The sequence below is a fragment of the Mobula birostris genome, chromosome 8 (genome assembly GCF_030028105.1).
Source record: "Mobula birostris isolate sMobBir1 chromosome 8, sMobBir1.hap1, whole genome shotgun sequence".
NCBI classification, from domain to species: Eukaryota; Metazoa; Chordata; class Chondrichthyes; order Myliobatiformes; family Myliobatidae; genus Mobula; species Mobula birostris.
In genome coordinates this window covers 67205980-67230079 of record NC_092377.1, presented here as the reverse complement: position 1 = coordinate 67230079, position 24100 = coordinate 67205980, and the positions used below count along the sequence as shown (strand labels likewise).

Genomic DNA, 24100 nt, shown 5'->3' with positions numbered 1-24100 from the left:
GCTTTATCAGCTGTGGCACTGAGAAAAATGTGAAGGAGATAAAACCAAACCCAGACAACGCCTCAGCCACATTGCTGGATCAAACTGTGGGCACTGGAATTTGAATTGGTTTATTATTGTCACCTGTATCGAGATACAGTGAAAAGCTCACCTTGCATACTGTTCAGACATATCGAATTAATATAGTGCATTAAGATGGACAAAGTAAAACAATAAAATACAGAAAGTTTAACAGTTACATAGGAAATGTAGTGCAGGTAAACAATAAGGTGAAAGATCATAATGAGGTAGATTTTGAGGTCAAAAATTGTGCTAGGGAAACTTTCAATCATCTTATAACAGTGGGACAGAAGCGGTCTTCGAACTGGTAGTATATGCTTCAATGCTTTTGTTTCTTCTGCTCGATGGGAGGGTGGAGAGAGAGAATGTCCAGGATGGGTGGAGTTTTTGGTGATGCTGGCTACTTTACTGAGCCACCAAGAAGTACACATACAGTCCACGGAGGGCAGGCTGGTTTTTGTGATGTGTTGAACTGTGCCCACAACTCCGCAGTTTCTTGTGGTCACATGCATAGCAGTAGCCAAACCAGGCTTTGATGCATCCAGAGAGGATGTTTTCTCTGGTGCATTCATAAAAATTGATAAGAGTCGATGGAGATATGCCAAATTTCTTTATCCTATGAGGAAGTAGAGGCATTGGTGAGCTTTCTTGGCGGTGGTGTTTATGTGGTTGGTTCAGGACATGCTATTGGTGATGCTCATTCCAAGGAACTTGAATCTCTCAACCTCAGCGCCATTCATATTTCAGGAAGAATGCCAGTACTTTGGAGGGAACTTATCAGGAAAAGGGGAGTTCATTCCTATGGAGGCAGAAGGTACTAACGTTCATTTACTGGCAGAAGGTACTAACAGTGTACCAACAAAAGAACTAATTGTGTTACCCTCCATAATAATAGAGGTGAATGGATTACTGAAAAAATCGTAAATACAGCTTCAATAGTGATTTGCAATGTGTTGACAATACTGTTTCAAAGGGGACATTATGCATGACCAGTCAAAGACAGATCAATTAAATAGCTCTTTCCAATAGCAACACAGGTGCTAGAGTTAAGGTTTTTAGCATTCTGTGAACCAGAAAGTGTTATGACGGCAAACCTGTTGATGCAGGGCGCAGTCAATAGAATTTTTGGCAATAACTTTGTAACACCCTTAACGTAATCCACTCACTCTATTAACAGCCACAGCTCATAGTTTAAACTCCCAAAATACAATGACTAATGCTCATTTTCATCCCTATTGTTACTGCTATTTGTATATTAACTTTAGATCATACCCTGATCTGTACTTCCTTATTTACCTTTTAATCAATCTCTGTTGGTTTTGATATTCTGTCCAGTTATCTGGCAGATGACTCATGTGGCTGTTACCAATTATAGTACCTGCAATTTTTAAACAATATTTGATTTATGATCGATTTTCTTTAGTTAACCACAGACAGTGTGTGCTTCCTCTGTAATTTTTCCCTCTCATTTTAATGTACCTATTCTGTGTTTCTGAAAGAGCCCTCTAAATTGAAAGAGTATTTCAATTGAATGATCCCATAACCTATTTTCCAGTTTATTTTCACTAGCACTACTTTCATGCCCTCATAGTTGCCTTATTTGGTTTAGAATACCAAAGTTTGGATCAGTTCTTCTCTGCCTCAAAGTGCAAGTAAAAGTCAATCATATTATAATTGCTTTTACCAACAGATGCATTCACAATAGGGTCAATGATTAATTGCACTATACAATGATTAATTGACAAGGTAAATGCTATATCATGGCACAGAACATCATAAGAAACCATCCTGAGAATGCTGTAACTTCCTCATATTAGTATTCTTCCTGCCCATCAGATTTTTCTGTGTCCTCTGTAATTAAAATCCCTTACCATCACTTTATTTATTTAGAGATATAACATGGCCTGCACCAGCCAATTACACCCGTGTGATCAATGAACCTCCTAACCCATATGTCTGTAGAGTGTGGCAGGAAACTAGAGCACCAGGAGGAATCCCACACAATCACAGGGAGAACATAAAAAACTCCTGACTGACAATGGCAGAATTGAACTCGGGTCACTGGTGCTGGAACCACTAGGCTACTGTGCCCCTCAAATCACTTTCTGACAAGCTGCTATTTTTTCTTCCCTTATACACTGTCCTACCACGTGGTTATTGTTTGGAGCTTTGTTTCGTTAGGGTACCTGTAACGCCACTCACGCAAGTAATCTTGTGTCTTTATCGCTCCTCAAATTGCTCCCTTTCTTGGATTCTTCAATTCAGCTCATCAGTGTAGACTGTACCAAAACTACACTGCCATACATCTTACAATAACCTAGCTCCAATTTATGTCACCCTCTCACTGCCCTTTGCCAACCTGCATGAGCCTGTCAGCTTTTGCTCTTTAAATTGGTGCCAAGCTCTACATACTGGTGATGCCAGGGTTCAGGATGTCTTTTCTGGACTGGAGAGGAATACAGTAGGAGGGCAATGGTCCACTAGTCATGGTTCCAGTAGAAACCACACATGCCAAGTATCTGGATATCACCTTTCCCTCTCCAGCCCTGAGCAGATATTCCTAACACTGGCATCAGGCACGCAGTACAGCCTTTTGTACTCTTACTCCTTGAACTACATTCTTGTTTCCTTCCCCCACCCCACTCCCAACCTGAATGACTCCCTGTACCACAGCATCACAGTCACTAATCTCATCAGTTCCCACTTTCATCCAAACAAAATAAAAAAATCCAAACCTATCTGAAAATTGAAGGTTGAAGCTCTGACATTCCTAACCTTTGGGTAACTCTACTTGTCTCACTTGTGGCAAAAAAAACTCAGTTCCTGACCACTGTTCAGATCAGAAGTCCTTATCTTATGGAATGTGACTGTCCCCTGGTACAAAGCATCCAAGGAACTTGCCACCTTCCTGGTGAATATATAATCCTAAAGGTTGCTTGACGAATTACTTAAAATTCAAATCGCACTTCAAAATGCATGGCAATTTGAATGCTGATCAATGTTTCACTGCCTGATCCTGAAGTATTTTATTACTGTCAGAAAACAGTGAAATCATTAAATGGCAGGGAACTGAGCAAAGCCTTAAAAGTTACTTAGAGAATTGTTCAGTGTACAGATCAATTCTCAATATTGTACATTACCTGTCAAAAGCTGGGGCATTTGCTTCAAGACCTCGAGTCAGGCGCAGATGATGAGAACCAACCTGAAAAATTAATTAGTAGATTAAGCAGTTTAGTAATCTTTCCTATTTTAATGAAACAGCAGACATTTCCTTCCCTTCACTTATCCTTGATCACTCCTATTGTGTTATAGTTCTAAGGGAGTTGGCGCATCTTTGTAATATCGGTCACCTCCTCAATACTATGAAGGATTATACAATATCCATACACATACAGCCCACACACTTTCCCACAATAATTACTGGCAGTTATGGTCTCCACACAGCAGACATTTGTATTCATCCAAAATACTTTCTGAAGGAAGTTACCTGCAATTACAATACTAACTAATAATTCCAATGTGCTATTTGGTTATGGTGGTGGAGAACGTTCAAGATCCAAGCCCTTCACAGAACACTCCTTGGCTGTATTTTCCTAGATATATTACAATAGCAGATGGATCCAGTTTGCATAATTTGAAAGTACATATCGCACTTCTACTTTCAAGGAGCATCCATCACATTGAGTAGTTGAACTGAATGAAGACTTTTTGTTTTGATTTTTAGTAGTTTCCATGTGATTGGTTTTTCAAAATCTCAGAAGATGCACTCAGTGTCGATGCAAGAAGGTGATGAATCACCTCTGCATATACTACAAGAGATGGCTTTCTGCTTGTACAAAGTGGGGAACAGGGAAGCTGGGTGTATTTATACACACTGACTCACCAAGGTCAACACATCACAAGATGCATTGTGAAAACATGGTGAAAACAACGGATGACACAGTTGAAATAAGAACCAAGGATACGGACAAAAGTCAGCAGAAACACAAGAGTTCATGTTTCAGATTAATGGCCTTTCTGAAGAAAGATTATCAAGTTATCATGAGGACTCTTTCACTCTCAACCAATCGCTACAGATGTTGCCTGAACTGCTAGTTCAAGCAGTCAGTATTTTTATTTTAAATTTCCAATATCTGTAATTTGCAGATTAAATAAATGTATTACCATTATAATTTTAAAAGGCTCTGCACAGATTAAGCTTCAGACTAACCGGCACTCAAGAAACCAAAACCACATCCAGGAGTATACAAGCATACTACCAATGGGAAATTATCAATGTCCCTGGCAAAGGATGGATGTATGCAAACTCATTGTATGGCAACCAGACGGCATAGTGGTCAAGTTATTGCAGCAGCACCCAAAGTTCTGACCATTGATAGAAAACTATAGTTAGATACACCTCAAACCAGTAGCCAGGGAATTCAGTGGTACTTACGGTGATCATGAAAGTACATTAGTGTAGTGGGAAAAATATCCATTTCAGACACCAACAACTTTCAGGGGAGCCAACTGGTATAGATGACAACCAAACACACCACTATGATTAGCTCTGAGCTACCTCCTCAGTTCTGAAGCAAGAAGGGATGGACCGCCTTTCTGAAGGTATCCATTTCCCCGGAAAGAGTAAGTGTGAAGTGTGATGGTTACATGAATCTGCAGGGTGAGTGCTGGCTGCCACAGCTGCTGTGATAGACTCGATGCCACAAGCTGACCAGAAGGAGGATGTAAAGACATGGATCCCGAAAATACTTAAAGGATAATATCATACCTTTGTGCAATAACTTCATGCATTAACATTTAGGCCATTGTGCCTACACAAGATCTTTAATGCAGCCATACTCCTGGTACAGATTGACCACCACAAATCCAGGATGACTAGAACCTGTGCAGTGCTGGATTAGTAATTTTGCTGAATCACAGGTGGTTAGGTTAGGGTTAAATACACACCCCTTACCTACTTGATGAGCACCTCACCTTTGCATAATGAAGAAAAAACCAATGACAAAATGAAAAACAGTTCTTTCACAAACTCCTGCACTGGTCTGCCAGAGTCAACTGCACTCAGTAGCTGCTTCATAAACAGGGAGTGACATTTAGCCTTTAAAGGGTGTAATATGCCATTGTCTGGGGATCCAGCGTTAGAGCAGTCCAACACAGTGACACGATCTTCTGATGCTTTATAACATCAGGATGCTGTTCATCGACCATAGCTCAACATTTAATACCATCTTTCCCACAATCCTGATTGAGAAGTTACAGAACCTGGGCCTCCGTACTTCTCTCTGCAATTGGATCCTTGACTTCCTAACCAGAAGACCACAATCTGTGCGGATTGGTGATAACAAATCCTCCTCACTGACGATCAACACTGGTGCACCTCAGGGGTGTGTGCTTAACCCACTGCTCTACTCTCTCTGCACCCATGACTATGTGGCTAGGCAGAGCTCAAATACCATCTGTAAATTTGCTGATGATATAACCATTGTTGGTAGAATCTCAGGTGGTGACAAGAGGGCGTACAGGAGTGAGATATGCCAACTCGTGGAATGGTGCCGCAGCAACAACCTGGCACTCAACGTCATTAAGACGAAAGAGCTGATTATGGACTTCAGGAAGGGAAAGACGAAGGGACACATACCAATTCTCATAGAGGGATCAGAAGTGGAGAGAGTGAGCAGTTTCAAATTCCTGGGTGTCAAGATCTCTGAGGATTTAATCTGGTCTCAACATTTCGATGCGGTTATAAAGAAGGCAAGACAGCAACTATACTTCAATAGGAGTTTGAAGAGACTTGGTATGTCAACAAATACACTCAAAAACTCAATAGATGTACCGTGGAGAACATCCTGACTGGCTGTATCACTGTCTAGTTTTGGGGGGGGGGGGGGGCTACTACACAGGACCAAAAGTTGTTGCAGAGGGTTGTAAATTTAGACGGTTCCACCTTGGGTACCAGCTTACAAACTACCAAGGACACCAAGGAGCGGCATCCATTATTAAGGACCTCCAGCACCCAGGGCACGCTCTTTTCTCACTGTTACCATCAGGAAGCAGGTACAGAGGCCTGAAGGCACACATTCAGCGATTCAGGAACAGCTTCTTCCCCTCTGCCATCGGATTCCTAAATGGACATTGAACCCGTGAACACTACCTCACTTTTTTAATATATATTATTTCTGTTTTGTTGCACGATTTTTAATCTATTCAATATATGTATACTATAATCGATTTACTTATTTGTTATTATTTTATCTTTTTCTTCTTCTTCTATATTATGTACTGCATTGAACTGCTGCTGCTAAGTTCACAAATTTCACGACACATGCCGGTGATAATAAACCTGATTCTGATTCTGACCCACTGGTGATTCTGCATCCTCTGTAGCCAGTGTTTGTCAATGCCAATATAAGGTGGTTTCGTCCACATTGTAGATCTGCCCGGCACTTCAATTTTCATCAGAAAATAACTTAACAAACTCATCAATAAACTTAGCAGCTGCTTCCTTGTCTGCTGACTGTTTTTCACCATACTGCATGAAATTTTATGCCATGTTGTTGCTCGAAGTGCTGAAGCCACCTTTCACTGTAATCACACTCCTAATCCAGTCCTAATTCTTCATGAAGTAATTTCACTCGTTTCTTCACCATCTCTCCTGACAGTTCTACACTGATGCAGAGTTTAAACCACTTTATGAGAACTTTATCTAGTTATCAACATTTTCGCTCTTTCATTGTTTTCATAGAACATAGAATAGTACAGCACAGTACAGGCCCTTCGGCCCACTATATTGTGCCGACCCTTAAACCCTGCCTCCCATATAACCCCCACCTTAAATTCCTCCATATACCTGTCTAGTAGTCTCTTAAATTTCACTAGTGTATCTGCCTCCACCACTGACTCAGGCAGGGTATTCCACACACCAACCACTCTCTGAGTAAAAAAACATTCCTCTCATATCCCCTTTAACTTCCCACACCTTATCTTAAAGCCATGTCTCCTTGTATTGAGCAGTGGTACCCTGGGGAAGAGATGCTGGCTGTCCACTCTATCTACTTCTCTTAATATCTTGTATACCTCTATCATGTCTCCTCTCATCCTTCTTCTCTCCAAAGAGTAAAGCCCTAGCTCCCTTAATCTCTGATCATAATGCAAACTCTCTAAACCAGGCAGCATCCTGGTAAATCTCCTCGGTACCCTTTCCAATGCTTCCACATCCTTCCTATAGTGAGACGACCAGAACTGGACACAGTACTCCAAGCATGGCCTAACCAGAGTTCTATAGAGCTGCATCATTACCTCACAACTCTTAAACTCTATCCATCGACTTATGAAAGCTAACACCCCATAAGCTTTCTTAACTACCCTATCTAGTTGTGAGGCAACTTTCAGGGATCTGTGGACATGTATCCCAAGATCCCTCTGCTCCTCCACACTACCAAGAATCCTGCCATTTACTTTGTACTCTGCCTTGGAGTTTGTTCTTCCAAAGTGTACCACCTCACACTTCTCCGGGTTGAACTGCATCTGCCACTTCTCAGCCCACTTCTGCAACTTATCAATGTCTCTCTGCAATCTTCGACAATCCTCTACACTATCTACAATACCACCAACCTTTGTGTCATCTGCAAATTTGTCAACCCACCCTTCTACCCCAACATCCAGGTCGTTAATAAAAATTACAAAAAGTAGAGGTCCCAGAACTGATCCTTGTGGGACACCACTAGTCACAATCCTCCAATCTGAATGTACTCCCTCCACCACGACCCTCTGCTTTCTGCAGGCAAGCCAATTCTGAATCCACCTGGCCAAACTTCCCTGGATCCCATGCCTTCTGAATTTCTGAAATACCAAAACAGTGGTGACAAATTCGTGTGGTGACATGGGAAATTTGAGATTTGGAGAAAATTATGTTCGAACCAGCGGTGGAGCCAGATTGCTGATTGCTGGATTTGAGGTGGTTGACCTGTATTAATTTTTGCCTGGCCCCACATTTTTTTTTTGGCGCTGGCCAATTACATGTTTTTCGTTCTGACAATTTATCCAATTCCTCTTTGAAAGTTGCTACTGAGTGTTAAGTAATTCGTTCACATTTATCACAAGGAAATGCAAAATTCCTTCAATCTGTGCTCTCTGATCATTTATCTTCTTCGACCGGAAACCATTTGTTTCTTTTTATTTTTCAAGTTTCAGCACATATTTGAACATTTTGATAAGCTCTTTCTCACACTAAGGAGAATAAGTCGAGTCGTTCCAGTCTACAAAATGACCAAACTGTTTCACACTACCATCCCAGCAATTATCTTATGAACCTGTTCTTCCTGAAATGTGCCTAAATGAGCCTCACCTTTGATTTATAGAAATAAATCACAAACTTCCTTCCTGATGTAATCCATACCAATAATCCTGCATACTAATTTTTTTTTTTCCATAGCAGGTTTCAGTTACAGCTAAACTTGTTTCTCAGTGCAAGGAACTGACAATAGGTTTATACAAATTCCTTCTTTTAAGCATTCACCTCCAAGGATACATGTCAGTCAATTCTTATTAATAGTTTGATTGTCGTTAAGAGGTTAGTTCGACACGTCTCCTCAGTGCCTCAGAACTACTGTGCAAACTATTATTGAAAGCTTGAGTCTTCAACACAGATGCATCAGATTCTGATGGCCAACTCTCCGTACTTTCACAAGTCTCAACTCGTCTTGTCACTGCATTCCAATGTAATGGACAAAGAAAGCAAAGCAAATTTGCATTGGCTTCTCCATCTTAAGTTAATCTTTCCCCCTAATATAGTTCATCTCACATTTCTCCTCTTAAATCATTACAGCTCTGACTTCAGCAATGTTTAATGAAAAATAACCCATGGATGCAAGATCCTTCTCCTCTATCACGGTATTGTAACAACGGAAATGTGCTATGGAGACTAATAACCTGAAATTAGTTTCTGTTTTTTGAAATATATTAAAAGTGCAAAGTAGATGATGATATAACTGCAGGCTCTCTTTAAAAGAATCCGTGAAGGTACTAAATCTAATGAGTACTAAACAACAAGTGCAAAGTTTGTATCTATTACATAATTATCAAGACACAAGTTGAGTTGCCATCTCCCAACACCCCCAGCAATGTCTAATTGCCCAATTCCACGAAGTGTTGAGAATTACATATTTGGAATAAAGAGAAATTAACAAGGTCCAAGTTACCTGTACTCTAGTTTGCTCCCAAAATAACGGAACCGACCCTCGTATCTGAACATAGGAAGACACTGCATCATCCAAGTATATTACCTAACAGTTGAAAAGAACATTAGGTCAGTATATAGAAGTCACAATACCCATGAGGATATAGATGCAGATGTTGCAGCAGATCATTCAACTCCACTTCGCTATTCGATAAGATTTGATTATGTACATCTTCCACTTTTCTACCTGATCACCATAAACTCCCAAAAATCAAAAAATTGATCTATCTCAGCCACAGATAAATGACACAGCTCCCCAACACAGAGAATTTGAAAGGATGACTCGCTGCAAGGATGTAATTTTCTGCTCTCAATCCTAAATGGCTATTCACTTAACCCGAGGTCATGGCCATAACTTCCCTATTCGGGACTCTCCACAGAGAAGGAAAAACTTCCTGGAGTCTCAGGACGTTGCGTCTCTTGTTCTTCTTGGACAATCTTCATTCTTCAAGGACAATCTCGCATTTCCATCCCATGACCCCACTCCTTCTGGGAATCAACCTGGTGAATCTAAGCTAAACTTACACCAAAGAAAGAGCACATGGAAATATATGCTGCTATTCACAAAATTCAAATAACAATTGGAAACACCATCATTCTTATGAAATATGTCTTAAATGTTTGTAATCCATGTCTCCTAAGATTTATACTGCATATTTGGAGTTTCAGATCTAGAAATCTCACTGTATCCAAAAAGGACATTTGGGCCACTCGTTTAATTTGTCTTTCTGAATGGCAAAGACCTGCGATGGGAATATCTGCTAGCAGAAATAGTGGGTGATTAGGTGAGGAGGCCAAGGCATATGGGGACAGTTTATGATCAGTGCAGTGAAAGGGGGGGTTAGAAGCTTGAAGCCATCTACATTTTTTTTTTACTCAGCTAGGTAACTACTTTTCTGGAACAGTTTTCCCATATGCAGTATATCCAACATTTAATTAGAAAAGCCACAACATCGGCAAGAAATAAAAACTAAGAATCCAAAAACGTAATTATTTATCCATTTGGTTATAGTTAGGGTGCACAACAACTGGGGAGCATTAAGCTGACCAAGTACTTCCTGAATGTCATATCAGGAACTTTGCAAAATATTAAATGATTGAAAATTTTCGCTGGTTTGCTAAGCCCAAGTGTCAGTAGATGGAATTTCAAACCTTCGTCCAAATTGGATCCATCTCCAATAGACAAACATAAATATCACTTGTGAATCTTACTTGTATTCTAGAAAACTGCACAATTCATAAATTTAAAAAACTGCATATGTGATATCTGCAGCAAGGAGAAAGGTTGGTGATCTTTTTGGAGAAGTGTGAGATGACCCTGCATAAGGAGCTCAGGCAGGAAGTACAACAGGGAAGTCTTTAATAGGGGAAGAGACTCGGGAATTTAACTGATTAAAGAGATGAGAGTTGAAAACTAAATTTGGCTGATCATAGAAGAGAAAGCCAGAGAATCATTGAGGAAACAGTCTGTCTGGAATGCTGAAAGGAGAGTGAAAGCAGATGCTAGGCAGTGGCATCATAGTTAATTCAATTAGCACTTAGAGAGCTGGATCACTGATCAAGTCAAACAAGTGTAAAACCTAACATTACAGTGGGGAATTCAAATTAAAATAATTAATTAAATCATATTTAAAATGGCTGGTCTCAGTAAATATAACTACAAAATCTACCAGAAGGGCATTAAAACCCATCTGGCTCACCAACGCTCTTTAGGGAAATACATTTGTAGTCCTTTCCTACTCTGATTTACATGTGACTCTCCGAACATGAACATGACCATGACAGCACTGTGCAGGCCCTGCAGTCCATGATGTTATGCCAATATTTTAACCTACTCTAAGATCAACTAGCCTTTCCCTCCCACACAGCCCCCCATTTTTCTATCATCCATGTGTCTATCTAAGAGCATCTTAAATATCCCTAATGTATCTGCCTCCGCTACCAGCCCTGGCAGTATGTTCAACAAACACTCCATCCAGTTTAAAGACACTAATATCCCCGCTATACTTCCCCAGATCACCTTAAAATTATGCCCCCTCATATAAGCCAGTTCTGCCCTGGGGGGGGGGGGGGGGGGCAGAAATCACTGGCTGTGCACTCAATTCCTGCCTCTTATCATCTTGTGCACGTCTATCAAATCACCTTATATCTTCCTTTGCTCCATAGAAGAAAGCTTGCTCAACCTTTTCTCAAAAGACATGCTCTCCAATCCAGGCATCATCCTGATAAACCTCCTCTGCACCCTCTCTAAAGCTTCCACATCCTTCCTACAATGAAGCAACCAGAACTCAACACAATACACAAAGTGTGGTCTTAAGAAGGGTTTTAAGAGCCTCAACATTACCTTTTGGCTATTGAACTCAATCCCCCAACTAATGAAGACCAATTTACTTGGCAACTTTGAGGAACCTATGGATGTGGACTCCAAGGTCCCTCTATTCCTTCACATGCTAAGAATACTGCCATTAATCTTGTATTCTGCCATCAAATTTGACCTTTCAAGGTGAATCACTTCACACTTTTTTTTTTTGAGTTGAACTCCATCTGCCACTTTTCAGCCCAGCTCTGTATCCTATCAATTTCCCATTATAACCCTCTACAACCTTCCGCACTATCCACATCATCATCAAACTTTGTGTCATCTGCAAACTTACACCCTTCTAATTCCTGATACAAGTCATTTATAAAAATCACAAAGAGAAGGGGTCCCACAATAATTCATGTGGAACATCACTGGTCATGACTTCCAGGCAGAATACACTCCATCTCCAACCACTCCCTGCCTTCTATAGGCAAGCCAATTCTGAATCCAGACGACTAGTCAAGTTTCCCCAGATTCCATGCGTTCTGACTTTCTCAATGACGCTTACATACAGAACCTTACCAAATGGCTTACTAAAATCCATATACACCACATCCACTGAACTGCCTTCATTAACAAGTTTTGTCACATTCTCAAAGAACTTAAATCAGGTTTGTAACACATAACCTGCTCCTCACACAGCCATGCCAATTATCCCTAATCATACTATTCTTCTCCAAATGCTTGTAAATCTCGTCTCTCAGAACCTTCTCTAATAATTTGCCTACCACTGAAGATTCACCACTGATAATTTCCAGTGTTACCCTAATCTGCCACCCTGCAATCATCTCGAACTAATCCAGTGATCAATGAGGACATAAAGACCATTGCCAAAAGTGCAGCAATCTCTTCCCTCGCTTCTCATGGTAACCAGGAATGCATCTCACCCACCCTGAGGACTTATCTATCAAAATGTTTTTGAAAGTTCCAGTGCATCCATTTTCTTAAAGCCGACATGATCTAGCATATCAGTTTAGAACATAGCACAGTACAGGCCCTTCGGCCCACAATCTTGTGCCAACCCTCAAACCCTGCCTCCCACATAACCCCATATAAAGTTTGTTTTACACTGTCCTCACAAATGTCAAGGTCCCTCTCACTGGTGAACACTGAAGTTATGTTTTCATTAAGGACCTCCCACCTACCTCCACCAACTCAACAGGTTTCCTCTATCCCTGATCAGTCCTACCTTCACTCTAGTCATCCTCCTGTTCTTCACATGCTTGTAGAATGCCTTGGGTGTTTTCCTTAATCCTACTTTCCAAGGCCTTCTCTGTCCCCTTCTAGCTGTCCTACATCCATTCTTTAGCTCCTTCCTGGCAACCTTGTAACTCTCATGAGCCCTATCTGATCCTTGTTTCTTTCTTCCTCTTGACCAGATATTCCACCTCTCTTGTCAACCATGGTTCCTTCACCCAACCATCCTTTCCTGCCTCAATGAGACAAACCCCATGCAATTCCTCCAGAAGCAACCTTCACATTTCTGTTGTACATTTCCCAGAGAACATCTGTTCCCAAATTACTGCCCAATAACATCATTGTTCCCCCTCCTCTAATTAAATCCTTTCCCATACTGTCTGATCCTGTACCTCTCCAAGACTATGGAAAAATTCAGGGAGTTGTGGCCACTGTCTCCTAAGTACTTATCTGAGACAGTATGGGTTCTTTTCTAGTTGGCTTGTCTACATACTGCGTCAAGAATCCTTCCTTGACACACCTAACTGCAGCGGTTAGTGCTTTACAGAGCGAGTGATCACCAATTGGGGTTCAATTTCCACCTCTCTCTGGAAGGAGTAGGTCTCCTCATGACCACATGGGTTTCCTCTGGGTGCTCTGCTTCCTCCTGCAAAAGACATACAAGTTAGTAGGTTAATTGGTCACATGGGTGTAATTGGGTGGCCCGGGCTCATTGGGCTGGACGGGTCTATTACTGTGCTGTATCTCTAAATAAAGAAAAAAAACTTTTGCACTAAGGAGGTACCAATTAATATTATTGAAGTTGAAATCACCCATGACAATTGAATTGAACACAGTCCTACTGAAGGATCTCGGCCCGAAACATTGACTATACCCTTTTCCATAGATGCTGCCTGGCTTGCTGATTTCCTCCAGCATTCTGTGTGTGTTGCCATGACAATTGTAATGTTTGCCCTTTTCAAAATCTGCCTCCCAATCTGTTTGTCAATGTCTCTGTTGCTATTGGGGAGTCAGCAGAATATTCCCAAAAGAGTGACAGCTACCTTCCTGTTTCCGACTTCTACCCACACTGACTCTGTAGCTGATCCCTCCATCATATCATTCTTTTCTATAGCTGTGATACTATTCCTGATTAACAATGTAACTTCCCCACCTCAGTTACCTTCCTCTGTCCCTTTTAAAACACCTAAACTCTGAAAAACCTGGCAGTCATTTCAGCCCTTGTGACAGCCAAATCTCTATAATGTCCACAACATCATTGTTCCAGGTATTGACCCATGCTCTAAATTCACCACCCTTGCTCCCCATTTTCTTGCATTAAAATAGTCTCACTTCAACCTATCTGACTGACTGCAATTTTGCCCCATCAACTGCCTATTCTTCCTCAGCTTCTCCCTACCTGTACACCAACTGCCCCATCCTCTGGCTCCCATTCCCCCTGTCAAACTAGTTAAAACCCTCCCCATAGTTCCAGCAAGCCTGCCCACAAGGATATTGGTAACCCTCAGTTTCAGTTATAACCTGTCATTTCTGTACAGGTCATGCCTTTCCTAGAAGCGATTCCAATGATCCACAAATATGAAACCCTGCCCCCTGCACCAATTCCTCAGCCTCACATTCATCTGCAAATCAACCTATTCTTACCCTCACTAGCAAGTGGCACAGACAGCAATTCAGAGAAGGTCTTGAATGAGGAAAGTGATGTAAAATGGGCACTTCATTTCTTTATCTTCTTCCCAGTTTAATTTGTACACTGCACTGCTAATAAGGACACTCTTGATCAGGAAAGGCCTAGATCTTTTCTCGCTGCTGCCACCGAGGTGGTAGAGGAGTCTCAGAGCCCACACCAGCAGATTCAGGAACAGTTATTACCCTCGACCATCCGGTTCTTGAACCAGACGGAATAGCTCCACACAACTTCACTTGCTCCATCTCTGAAATGCTCCCACAACCTAAAAGCTCACTTTCAAGGATGCATCATCTCATGTTCTTGATATTTATTGCTTATTTATTTATTTGTGTTTCTCTTTTGCATTTGCACAGTTGGCTATCGTTTGCACATTGGCTGTTTGTCCTTCCTGCTGAGTGCAGTCTTTCATTGATTCCAATGTATATGCACGCAAGAAAACGAATATCAGGGTTGTAAATGGTGATACACATGTACTTTGATAATAGATTTACTTTGAATGATAGAGTGGATGTTGAGAGGATGTTTCCAATTTTGGGGGAGTCTAAGACCAGAGGGCACAGCCTCAGCATATGGGGATGTAGCTTTAGCACAGAGATGAAGAGGAATATCTTTAGCCAGAGGGTGATGAATCTGTGAAATTCATTACCACAGATGAACGTAGAAGCCAAGTCATATTTAAAGGGGAAATTGATTATTAGGGGTTCAAAGGTTGCAGGGAGGAGGCAGGAGAATGGGGTTGAGAGGGATAATAAATCAGCCATGATGCAATGGCAGAGCAGACCCGACGAGCTGAATGGCCATATTCTGTTCCTATGTCCTATTACAACACTTGAGGCCCTACTTTTCAGTTTCCTACCTTGTTCCCTATATTTGCTCTTCAGGAAGCCATCCTTTTTTCCACCCTGCTGTAAGCCATTGGTACCAATGTATAGTATTAATGGTAAGACTCTTGGTAGTGTGGAGGATCAGAGGGATCTTGGGGCCCGAGTCCATTGGACACTCAAAGCTGCTACGCAGGCCGACTCTTAAGGCAGCATATGGTGCAATGGCCTTCATCAATCATGAGATTGTATTTAAGAGCCGAGAGGTAATGTTGCAGCTCTATAGGATCCTGGTCAGACCCCACTTGGAGTACTGTGCTCAGTTCTGGTCACCTCACTACAGGAAGGATGTGGATACTATAGGAAGGGTGCAGAGGAGATTTACAAAGATGTTGCCTGGATTGGACAGCATGCCTTGAGAATAGGTTGAGTGAACTTGGCCTTTTCTCCTTGGAGTGGCAGAGGATGAGAGGTGACCTGATAGAGGTGTACAAGATGATGAGAGGCATTGATCATGTGGATAGTCAGAGGCTCTTTTCCAGGGCTGAACTGGCTAACATGAGAGGGCACAGTTTTAAGGTGCTTGGAAGTAGATACAGGGGAGATGTTAGGGGTAGGTGTTTTTTTTTAATGCAGAGAGTGGTGAGTGCATGGAATGGGCTGCCATTGACAGTGGTGGAGGCAGATACGATAGGGTCTTTTAAAAGACTCCTGGACAGGTACATGGAGTTCAGAAAAACAGAGGGCTATGGGTAACCCTAGGTAATTTCTAAGGTAAGGACATGTTCGGCACAGCATTGTGGGCCGAAGGGCTTGTATTTTGCTGTAGGTTTTCTATGTCTATGTCAATATGCACCATAACTTCTAACTGCTCACCTTCCCCCTTTAAATGCTGTGGGCCTGATCTGGCAACTGGGAGGCAACGTATCATATAGAGTCTCTTTCAGATCCACAGACCTTTCTGTCTGCTCACAACTATTGAAACCCCCATCACCACTGCTTTTCTATTTGGCCCACCCCCCCACTTTCCCCTCTGATTCACAGAGCCAGGCTCAGTTCCAGAGACCTGGTTATTGCAGCTTCCCCGGTAGGTCACCCACCATGCCCCAATAGTGTCCAAAGCTTTACTGTTATTGAGAGGCACTCTGCACCATCTGCCTTTTCCGTTTCCCTCTCCTGACAGTCACCCTGTTACCTGCCTCCTGCAACGTCGGCGCCACCACCTCCCTGTACCTTATATCTATCACTTCCTCATTCTCCTGAGAGAGTGTAGGAGAGGGGGAGAGGAGGAAGAGAAGCAGCTTCCTCAGTTCATGGGCAAATCAGGATGAACAATTCATGCAGGTATTACCAGAGATGTCCACATACAAGAACAAATAAATAACATTTTGAAAGCAGCTAAAACATGATGAAGACAGTACATTGAATGTGGAGGTTGATAAGTTGGAAGGTAATGACACTGAATTATTGGATTAAATTAGTTATAGGAGGGAGGGAAATGTGAGGAAGCAAATTGCCTGGATCTCGGGCAGCTGTCAAACCACATTTGCATGGAGTGCCTGCATGGTTACGGTGTATTGAAATGCATCAAGATTTAGAGCAGAGGAAATACATTTATTCAAATATTAAGTTGTTCCAGAAATGGTCTATCAATCCCCTGATGTTGCTGCAGTCAGCAAGTTGTCATGCAAGAGGCATTGAATTATGACACATCAAATCTGTAATACATCAGTGTTTACTCAGTGTTAACTGTACCGCAATGTTGTAAATGTGCCTTGCTCATTCAAACTTACAGCTCTGAATCAGTTTGCTATTTTTTCTGGGCCAGGGAGCATGATCATTTCAAAACCCAGGCCAGAATGCATCTTGATATAATACACATTGCAAATCAGGATCCTTCATTTTATAGTATCCACAGCAACCAGCCGTTCAGGCTGACAGGAGCATGCTAGTCTTCAGACAGAGGAGCACAGCACAGGAAAAGGCCCTACAGACCCATGGTGTCTCTGCCAACCATGATGCCAAATTAAACCAATTTCATCTGTATGCATATGACCATGTCCTCCATTCCCTAAATGTCACCATATCTGACTCCGCTAGTCGCCACCCCATCACCCCAAATGAACTCCCAGTCATATGTTTCAGGCACCTATCACTCTCTGTGTAAAAACAGCTTGCCACACACATCTCCTTTAAATTCTCTCTCTCTCTGACATTGCAGCAATGACTTTTCACATTAAAATTCTGACCAGCTACCCTGTCTATGCCTCTCCTAATTTCATATACTTCAATTAAGTCACCCCTCAGCCACTCACTCTCCAGAGAAAACAAACCAAGTTCATCTAACCTCTCCTTACACCTAATCCTCTTTAATCTAGACAACTTCCAGGTGAACCTCCCCAAAGCCTTACTGTAATGCAGAAACTAGAATTGCATACAGTAACTAACAGGTGGCTGAACTGAAGTTTTATACAGTTGTAAATGTGACTTAGTGACCTTTTCACTCAACACATCAACCAAAGAAGGCAACCATGCTGAACACCTACTTTACCACCCATGTACTTTCAAACTTTCAAAGAGCTATAGATTTGCACCTCAAAATCCATCTCTATATCAATTCTCCAGAGCACCCTGTTATATACTGTATAATCTCCTCCTGCATTTGACCACCTAAAATACAGCACCTTACACTTGTCCAGATTAAACTTCACTCAGGCCATAATAATAGCACAGACCTGTCGGCCTGAATGGTATCACATATACACAAGACCTTATGTTTGTAATGTCTAAAATACCTGTTCTGTTTCAACGAAGTTAGATACAAGTCCGTCATCGTCAGTTCCTTGTAGGTAGAATCTGGATCCAACACGTTCACAGCTGAGCCGCGATATCAGGCAAGCCTTGGCCTTCTTTTCTGTAGCATAGACAGTGCGGATTTCTACCACACCGCAGATCACCTTCAGCAGCCAGTCAGAGCATTTCACCTGGAACTGGTTGAGATGTACGTGCAAACTCTGATTCCTACAGTATGTTACATGGAGGCAAAGATCAAATGGGAACTGTTAGCCACTTCTCAGAAGTAAACATGATCAAGCAGTTTATTTCTCCATCAGCTTTAGAGGAAAAATTCACACTGTAGTGTTCTCATGGTCAATGGCAATTTCCACTGTTCCATTACTTTCTCATCATCAGTTCGCAAATATGCACTTTGAATTTTAAACCCCCATCAGTCAGGAATCAGTGAAAAAAAAATTGCATGTGTTATTGCCTAAATGTCACTGCAGTGCTTGAACCAAATCAGTAGACATTCATTAAATTAACCTCACACATTGCCTATTTTGCCCACTATTGACTTAACCCGCCTTTGAAGTGGTCCTCGTAATTTAGCTCACTATCAAAAACAACATGAAAGCAGGGAATTTATACAAGTTCTTTGAAAGTGGTTCCTAATAAACCACAAGAACTCAACAACTCTTTTCATGGTCAATTAACAACAGTAGGGCAACAATTAAACCTCTGGGATTATGTGTTAAAGTTGTGCAATTTACCATCATAAATTGCTGCAAGCACAATGTAATTCCCTGCTATCAACTCTCAAAGTATTCCTCGTCCAATTCTGATGTTCCAATACCACCACTGGATAGAATGAAAATGTTAATTCTCATCCTAAATCACTGACAACAGACATATATTCAATTATTAGCAGGATCTTTAGTCCTTGAAGTTTGCCATGTAGGTGTTTTAAGTATTTAAATTTAGTAAGATTTACTGATGGAATCAGCACTGCTGATCAGCTAGAAGAGAGAAACTGCATACTTCAACACAAGTGTCAATACAAAGTCAGTCAAAGCTAATCTGAGTCAAGTTATTCACTGTCCTCTTTATGTCTCTTATAAAGCATAATAGGGGTTTCCCCACAAGGTATCTGCATTCTAGATATGTTAGTGCTTTCTTCCAAAGGAGGCCAATTACTTCAAATCAACAACACCTAGAACAAAACATGCAGTGGTCCTGATGAAGAGCCTCAGCCAAAAACGTTGGGCTTGTCTCCATCCAGCATTTTATCTGTGAATCTGTGTCAAGGTTCCCTAGTAAATTACTTCCACATGCTGAAGGACCAATCATATTATCCCAATATTTCCTGTATTGCAGATTCTCATCTGCATTCATTTTAAACCAGCGCATTTTCTCTATCTTCAGCAACTGAACTTTCACTGCAGTTTCAACCCCCAAGAACCTGCCACAACCCCTTCTTCTCAGCCCCCTCCTCCTCTCTCGTAAACCTGCCCTAACTCAAGCCTCCTCCTCTAGGGTACTACTCCAGGTGGGAGCAGCTACTGAGGCACACAGTATCATAGGATTATTGAAGTGTTTTGCAAGTTCCCCTGCTGGTTATTAATGCACATTAATACTTACAATAGCATTCTGCGTTAAAGCTCAAAGGAAAGTATCTTTTGGACACTGTATTGGAACAGAATGCTTTCCAACAATGCTGTAACACGCAGTGTAAGCCTTTCTTCTCTTTAACCTGTCTAAACTGACGCAGCATCCCCTTCAAAATTACCTTCCCACTAACTGGAAACCATATTCAATGAAACAAAATATCAAAGTGTGCACACACAACTAGTACTGTAGTCATAAATACTGGATGTGGTTTGAATCTGTGCAGCGAGGAGCATTCTGCTGAGGTTAGAACTCCTTAAGTTTCCACTCATACAAGTTTAATAATCAATTACTTTCATGAACGTGAAATATTTAATTCAAATACCATTCCCATGCATCAAAATGAGAAAGGAAGCTCATCAAATGTAACCTACACCGGAAGTATTGGTTACACAATATACTTCCTTTCTCCTTTAGCACAGCGCTGCTGGCTGTATTTCAATTTCAAATTACGTTAATAATATACATTGCCATTTTAATCCTGTGGCTTTCTCATATTGCTGACGATGACTTTGCTGTACATTCCAACATACAGCTACCATTTTGAATACAGGGAGTTGTTGAACCTCTGTATTCACTGTGACCTCGTGCCAAAAGCCATTTATGCTTTCCTCCATCCCCAATGTATAAACAAAGTATTCTCCCCATTAAGTACTCAATCCCTAATAAAAACTCCATACATGCTTCAGAATGGAGTTGGGTGATGTGCAAAACTCATTAATCTTGGCATAATGGAATGTGTTATTTTAAGAGGGCTTTCATCATTAGATATTTCTCCCCACATCCCATCTCATCTCCAGCACGCAACAGCAAGTGTGGTTGGGAGTTACAAATGTGATTGCAAATGCAGCATTTAAAGGACCAGTGTGTGGTTAGAATTGGGACAATAGATGTGGTAATGAATTAGGAGAACAGTACTGAGGTGAAAGGAGAAATTGTTGAGTCACAGAGAAGGCTGCAAGGATCAGTTGGCCTACTCCTGCTCCTAACTCTGCAGAAAAAATTTTTGGCCTGTAACCAGTTAAGCTGGAGGTGACCAAGAAACAGACAGTAGCAGTGCTGAGCCATAGCATACGATTCAATGCAGGAAGCTCTTTAAAGAACGAATCACTCAGAAAAAAACTGAGTCACTTGACCTTTCACCCACACCTATTGTGCAGATAACTCCACCCCATTCCTCATATTTACTCCCGCTCCACTCACTTAACCTGAAAACGTCACCATCATTTTCTACATGCTCCAATTGCAGTTTAATTCATACACTTGAAAATACTAAAGCAGCCCCTACCTGCATGCAACTAAATGGGGCAAGTGACACACACACACCCACATCACTCAAGCACTAAGCTACGCCCTTGATCAGGAGCATTAACTTTTCCTCTTGTCAGAGATGCTCAGTTTCCAGTGTTTTCTGTTTAATTCACATCTTCAGCAACTGTTTTGTTAAAAATTATCATAATGTCACATAACTTGATCTTTACTTTTTCTAATATTATTAATCCAATCAAACAATGGCAATGATATTTTGTGTTTTACAGAGCAATTGACAACATATGGCATCACTCTCCACACCTCCAGGTTCCCAGGTCAGCTTCAGTTTCACAGTCTTTACAGCAGCCACAATGTATTTCCCCTACAAAGGGTGAAATTGGCCTTAAAGTAGTGCTAGATGGCACTAACTGTTGCCAAGCATCATTATGTTTCAAATGTCGCATCAATGAACAGCACGAGCACTGACAACTGGATGTAAAGTTAATCATAGTGAGCAAGTTACATAAAAGGTGGCTTGCTGTATGCACTACTCCAAATGGGCTTAGGTTAGCTGTAAATTGTGTTTTCCTCACCTGTTCTGGAGGGTGATAAAATCTAGTCCCCAGATATTTGCTTCTACTTTGTGCTTGCATATAAAACTATTTGAAATAACCCATACTGGTGTGTAAATGCAGTTAATTTTGAATGAACTGTTTAAATCATCCATGAAATGACAGCTTCTTTAACAGGAGCAGGAGTGGCTATTTCCAAATGCTGCAGATGCACCAGTGCCTCAAGAATTATCAGGTACGAACATAATACAGGTTGAGCACCCCTTATCCGAAATGCTTGGGGCTGGAAGTTATTTGGATTTTGGAAGACATAGTGAGTTAGATTGGGACCGCCGTCACTTACGGCTCTAAATTTATGTGCTACTGCTAAGCAGTCTTTATCTTTATCGTGTTCATCACACTTATGTACTTAACAGTAAAAATGATTACATACTATCAATATAATGAAAATATAATGTGTGCAGGGTAACAAAAACAGCATCGGGAGAAGACCTGAATCAGCTGTTGAACAATAACAAACAATGGCAGGCTTTCAGTCTCCACCTACGATGCTGTAACATTTTGATTAAAAAGTTACAGTACAATGTATTTATATTTTTACTTCAAACAACAGGAATTCTGCAGATGCTGGAAATTCAAGCAACACACATCAAAGTTGCTGGTGAACGCAACAGGCCAGGCAGCATCTGTAGGAAGAGGTGCAGTCGACGTTTCAGGCCGAGACTTCGTTAGTCCTGACGAAGGGTCTCGGCCTGAAACGTCGACTGCACCTCTTCCTACAGATGCTGCCTGGTCTGTTGCGTTCACCAGCAACTTTGATGTGTGTTGCTTATATTTTTACTTATTTTGTAGGTTTTATGTAAGGTATAAAACAATAAGTATTGTAGACTTGCACCGGTGCTAGATTTTGTGACAAGCAGGTGCTTTAAAAATATAATGCCCTGCCTTTTCTTAAATTTCTGCAACCAGCCTGCTGTATATTCATAATGATTTCAATGTTCGGTTCATTGTGATAGATCCTTGCTTGTTTCATGATCAGCATACTGATAAGCAGCACATGTTCACTCCGACTCAGATGATACACGATCGAGATCTTCATTTTTTTGCTTTCTGCAGTTTTTTTTTATTTTTCATTAATTTCTGTTTATTACACACTTCTGAGAACAATCTGTTGTGTGCAGAGACCTGTGCATTGCCTGGGAATCTTCCCAGCATCTGTGAAACTTTCCATTTGTGATGTCATGTCAGTATTCAAAAAAAGAATTTGGATTTCGAAGGTGTTTGGATTTTGGAATTTTGGATAAGGGGTACTCAACCTGTATTAATACTAACATTGTCTATTATTTGCCTGTCACCATTAATTTAAAGCCTGGAAATCTCAGGGGAACTTGTACTAACTTCCACATTTGTCAGAAAGCAGTTAGGGAGGAAATCATAACCAAATCTCTGCATTTCCCCAATCATAATGTAGAACTACAACCTGACTATTAACATTACTCAATTTACCATCCTTTGGACGCAGAACTCTTGGGCCCAAAGCATTTAATCCATATTGCACTGAGATCTTAAATACATAACTAGGAAGTTAATATTTTCGAGGGTCATCATTTCTCAGTACAGCTAAATAAAGTAAAATCATGAGCTACCAGAAAAAGTGACTTGCAGTCTCTTGATCCTTTGCAAATTGTTTCTGTGCACAAAGATCCAGATCAAAAGCTGAACCAATCGATGAAAAGTAAAATGTGCCGGTATTTAGTAATTTCCTCAAAGAAATAATTCGCTCTTCATCTGTTGTTTCTTCTTGCAGAGGTACAAACTCTGTAGCAGTAATCTTACAAATGTCAGTGTCACGGATTTTTCCAACTGATGTACATCCTGTCACCATGACCAGAAAGCAGAGTGTTGAGCTACCTGAAAACAGAAAGGACAGAATTACAATTTTCAGTTTTTAGCTGGGAGGAAAGAAAAGAGAAATCAGAGTATTAATGTAAAGATCACATCCTTCAACAGAAATGGGCAAAGAGGGAGATACAAAATATATGGCTATGATAAATACTGTAGCAACAAAGGAGTTAGAAGTGCCATTATATGAACATTCAAACTGTAATCATCCATTTATTAACTTGTGATAAGTGCTATTTCCCCATCATCTATGTGTTCCTGATTAAACAATACCAGGATTTTAAAATAATATTTTCAATTTACTTTCAAATCTGTTTATAAAAGCCTCAGGCAATGCATTCAAAACTACAAGTTGATGAGTATATAACAGTTGTCTCATCTCCTTGTAGATTTTTACCAATATAGTCCATTCACACCAACCTGATACCAAACCTTCTCCCTGCAAGCTCTACCATCATTTATCATAACAAACGCATCAATAAATAGACATTGCATCACCTTTGAACCAAAACCCCTTGTGTATCTCTGCATAACTGAATTAATTTGTCTTGAAATATCCTGTACAAT

The 24100-nt window shown here is 41.0% G+C and overlaps 1 protein-coding gene across 1 annotated transcript in view; it reads right to left on the bottom strand.

The window, feature by feature from the left end:
* LOC140201364 (synaptojanin-2-like) overlaps positions 1 to 24100 on the bottom strand; it is a 112239-nt gene that overhangs the window by 68623 nt on the left and 19516 nt on the right. The window contains exons 3-6 of the mRNA XM_072265366.1: positions 23278 to 23542; positions 18161 to 18386; positions 9258 to 9341; positions 3201 to 3262 (exon numbers count right to left, since the gene is read on the bottom strand). Coding sequence (XP_072121467.1) covers positions 3201 to 3262; positions 9258 to 9341; positions 18161 to 18386; positions 23278 to 23542 — 637 coding nt within the window. The remainder of the gene's footprint in view (positions 1 to 3200; positions 3263 to 9257; positions 9342 to 18160; positions 18387 to 23277; positions 23543 to 24100) is intronic.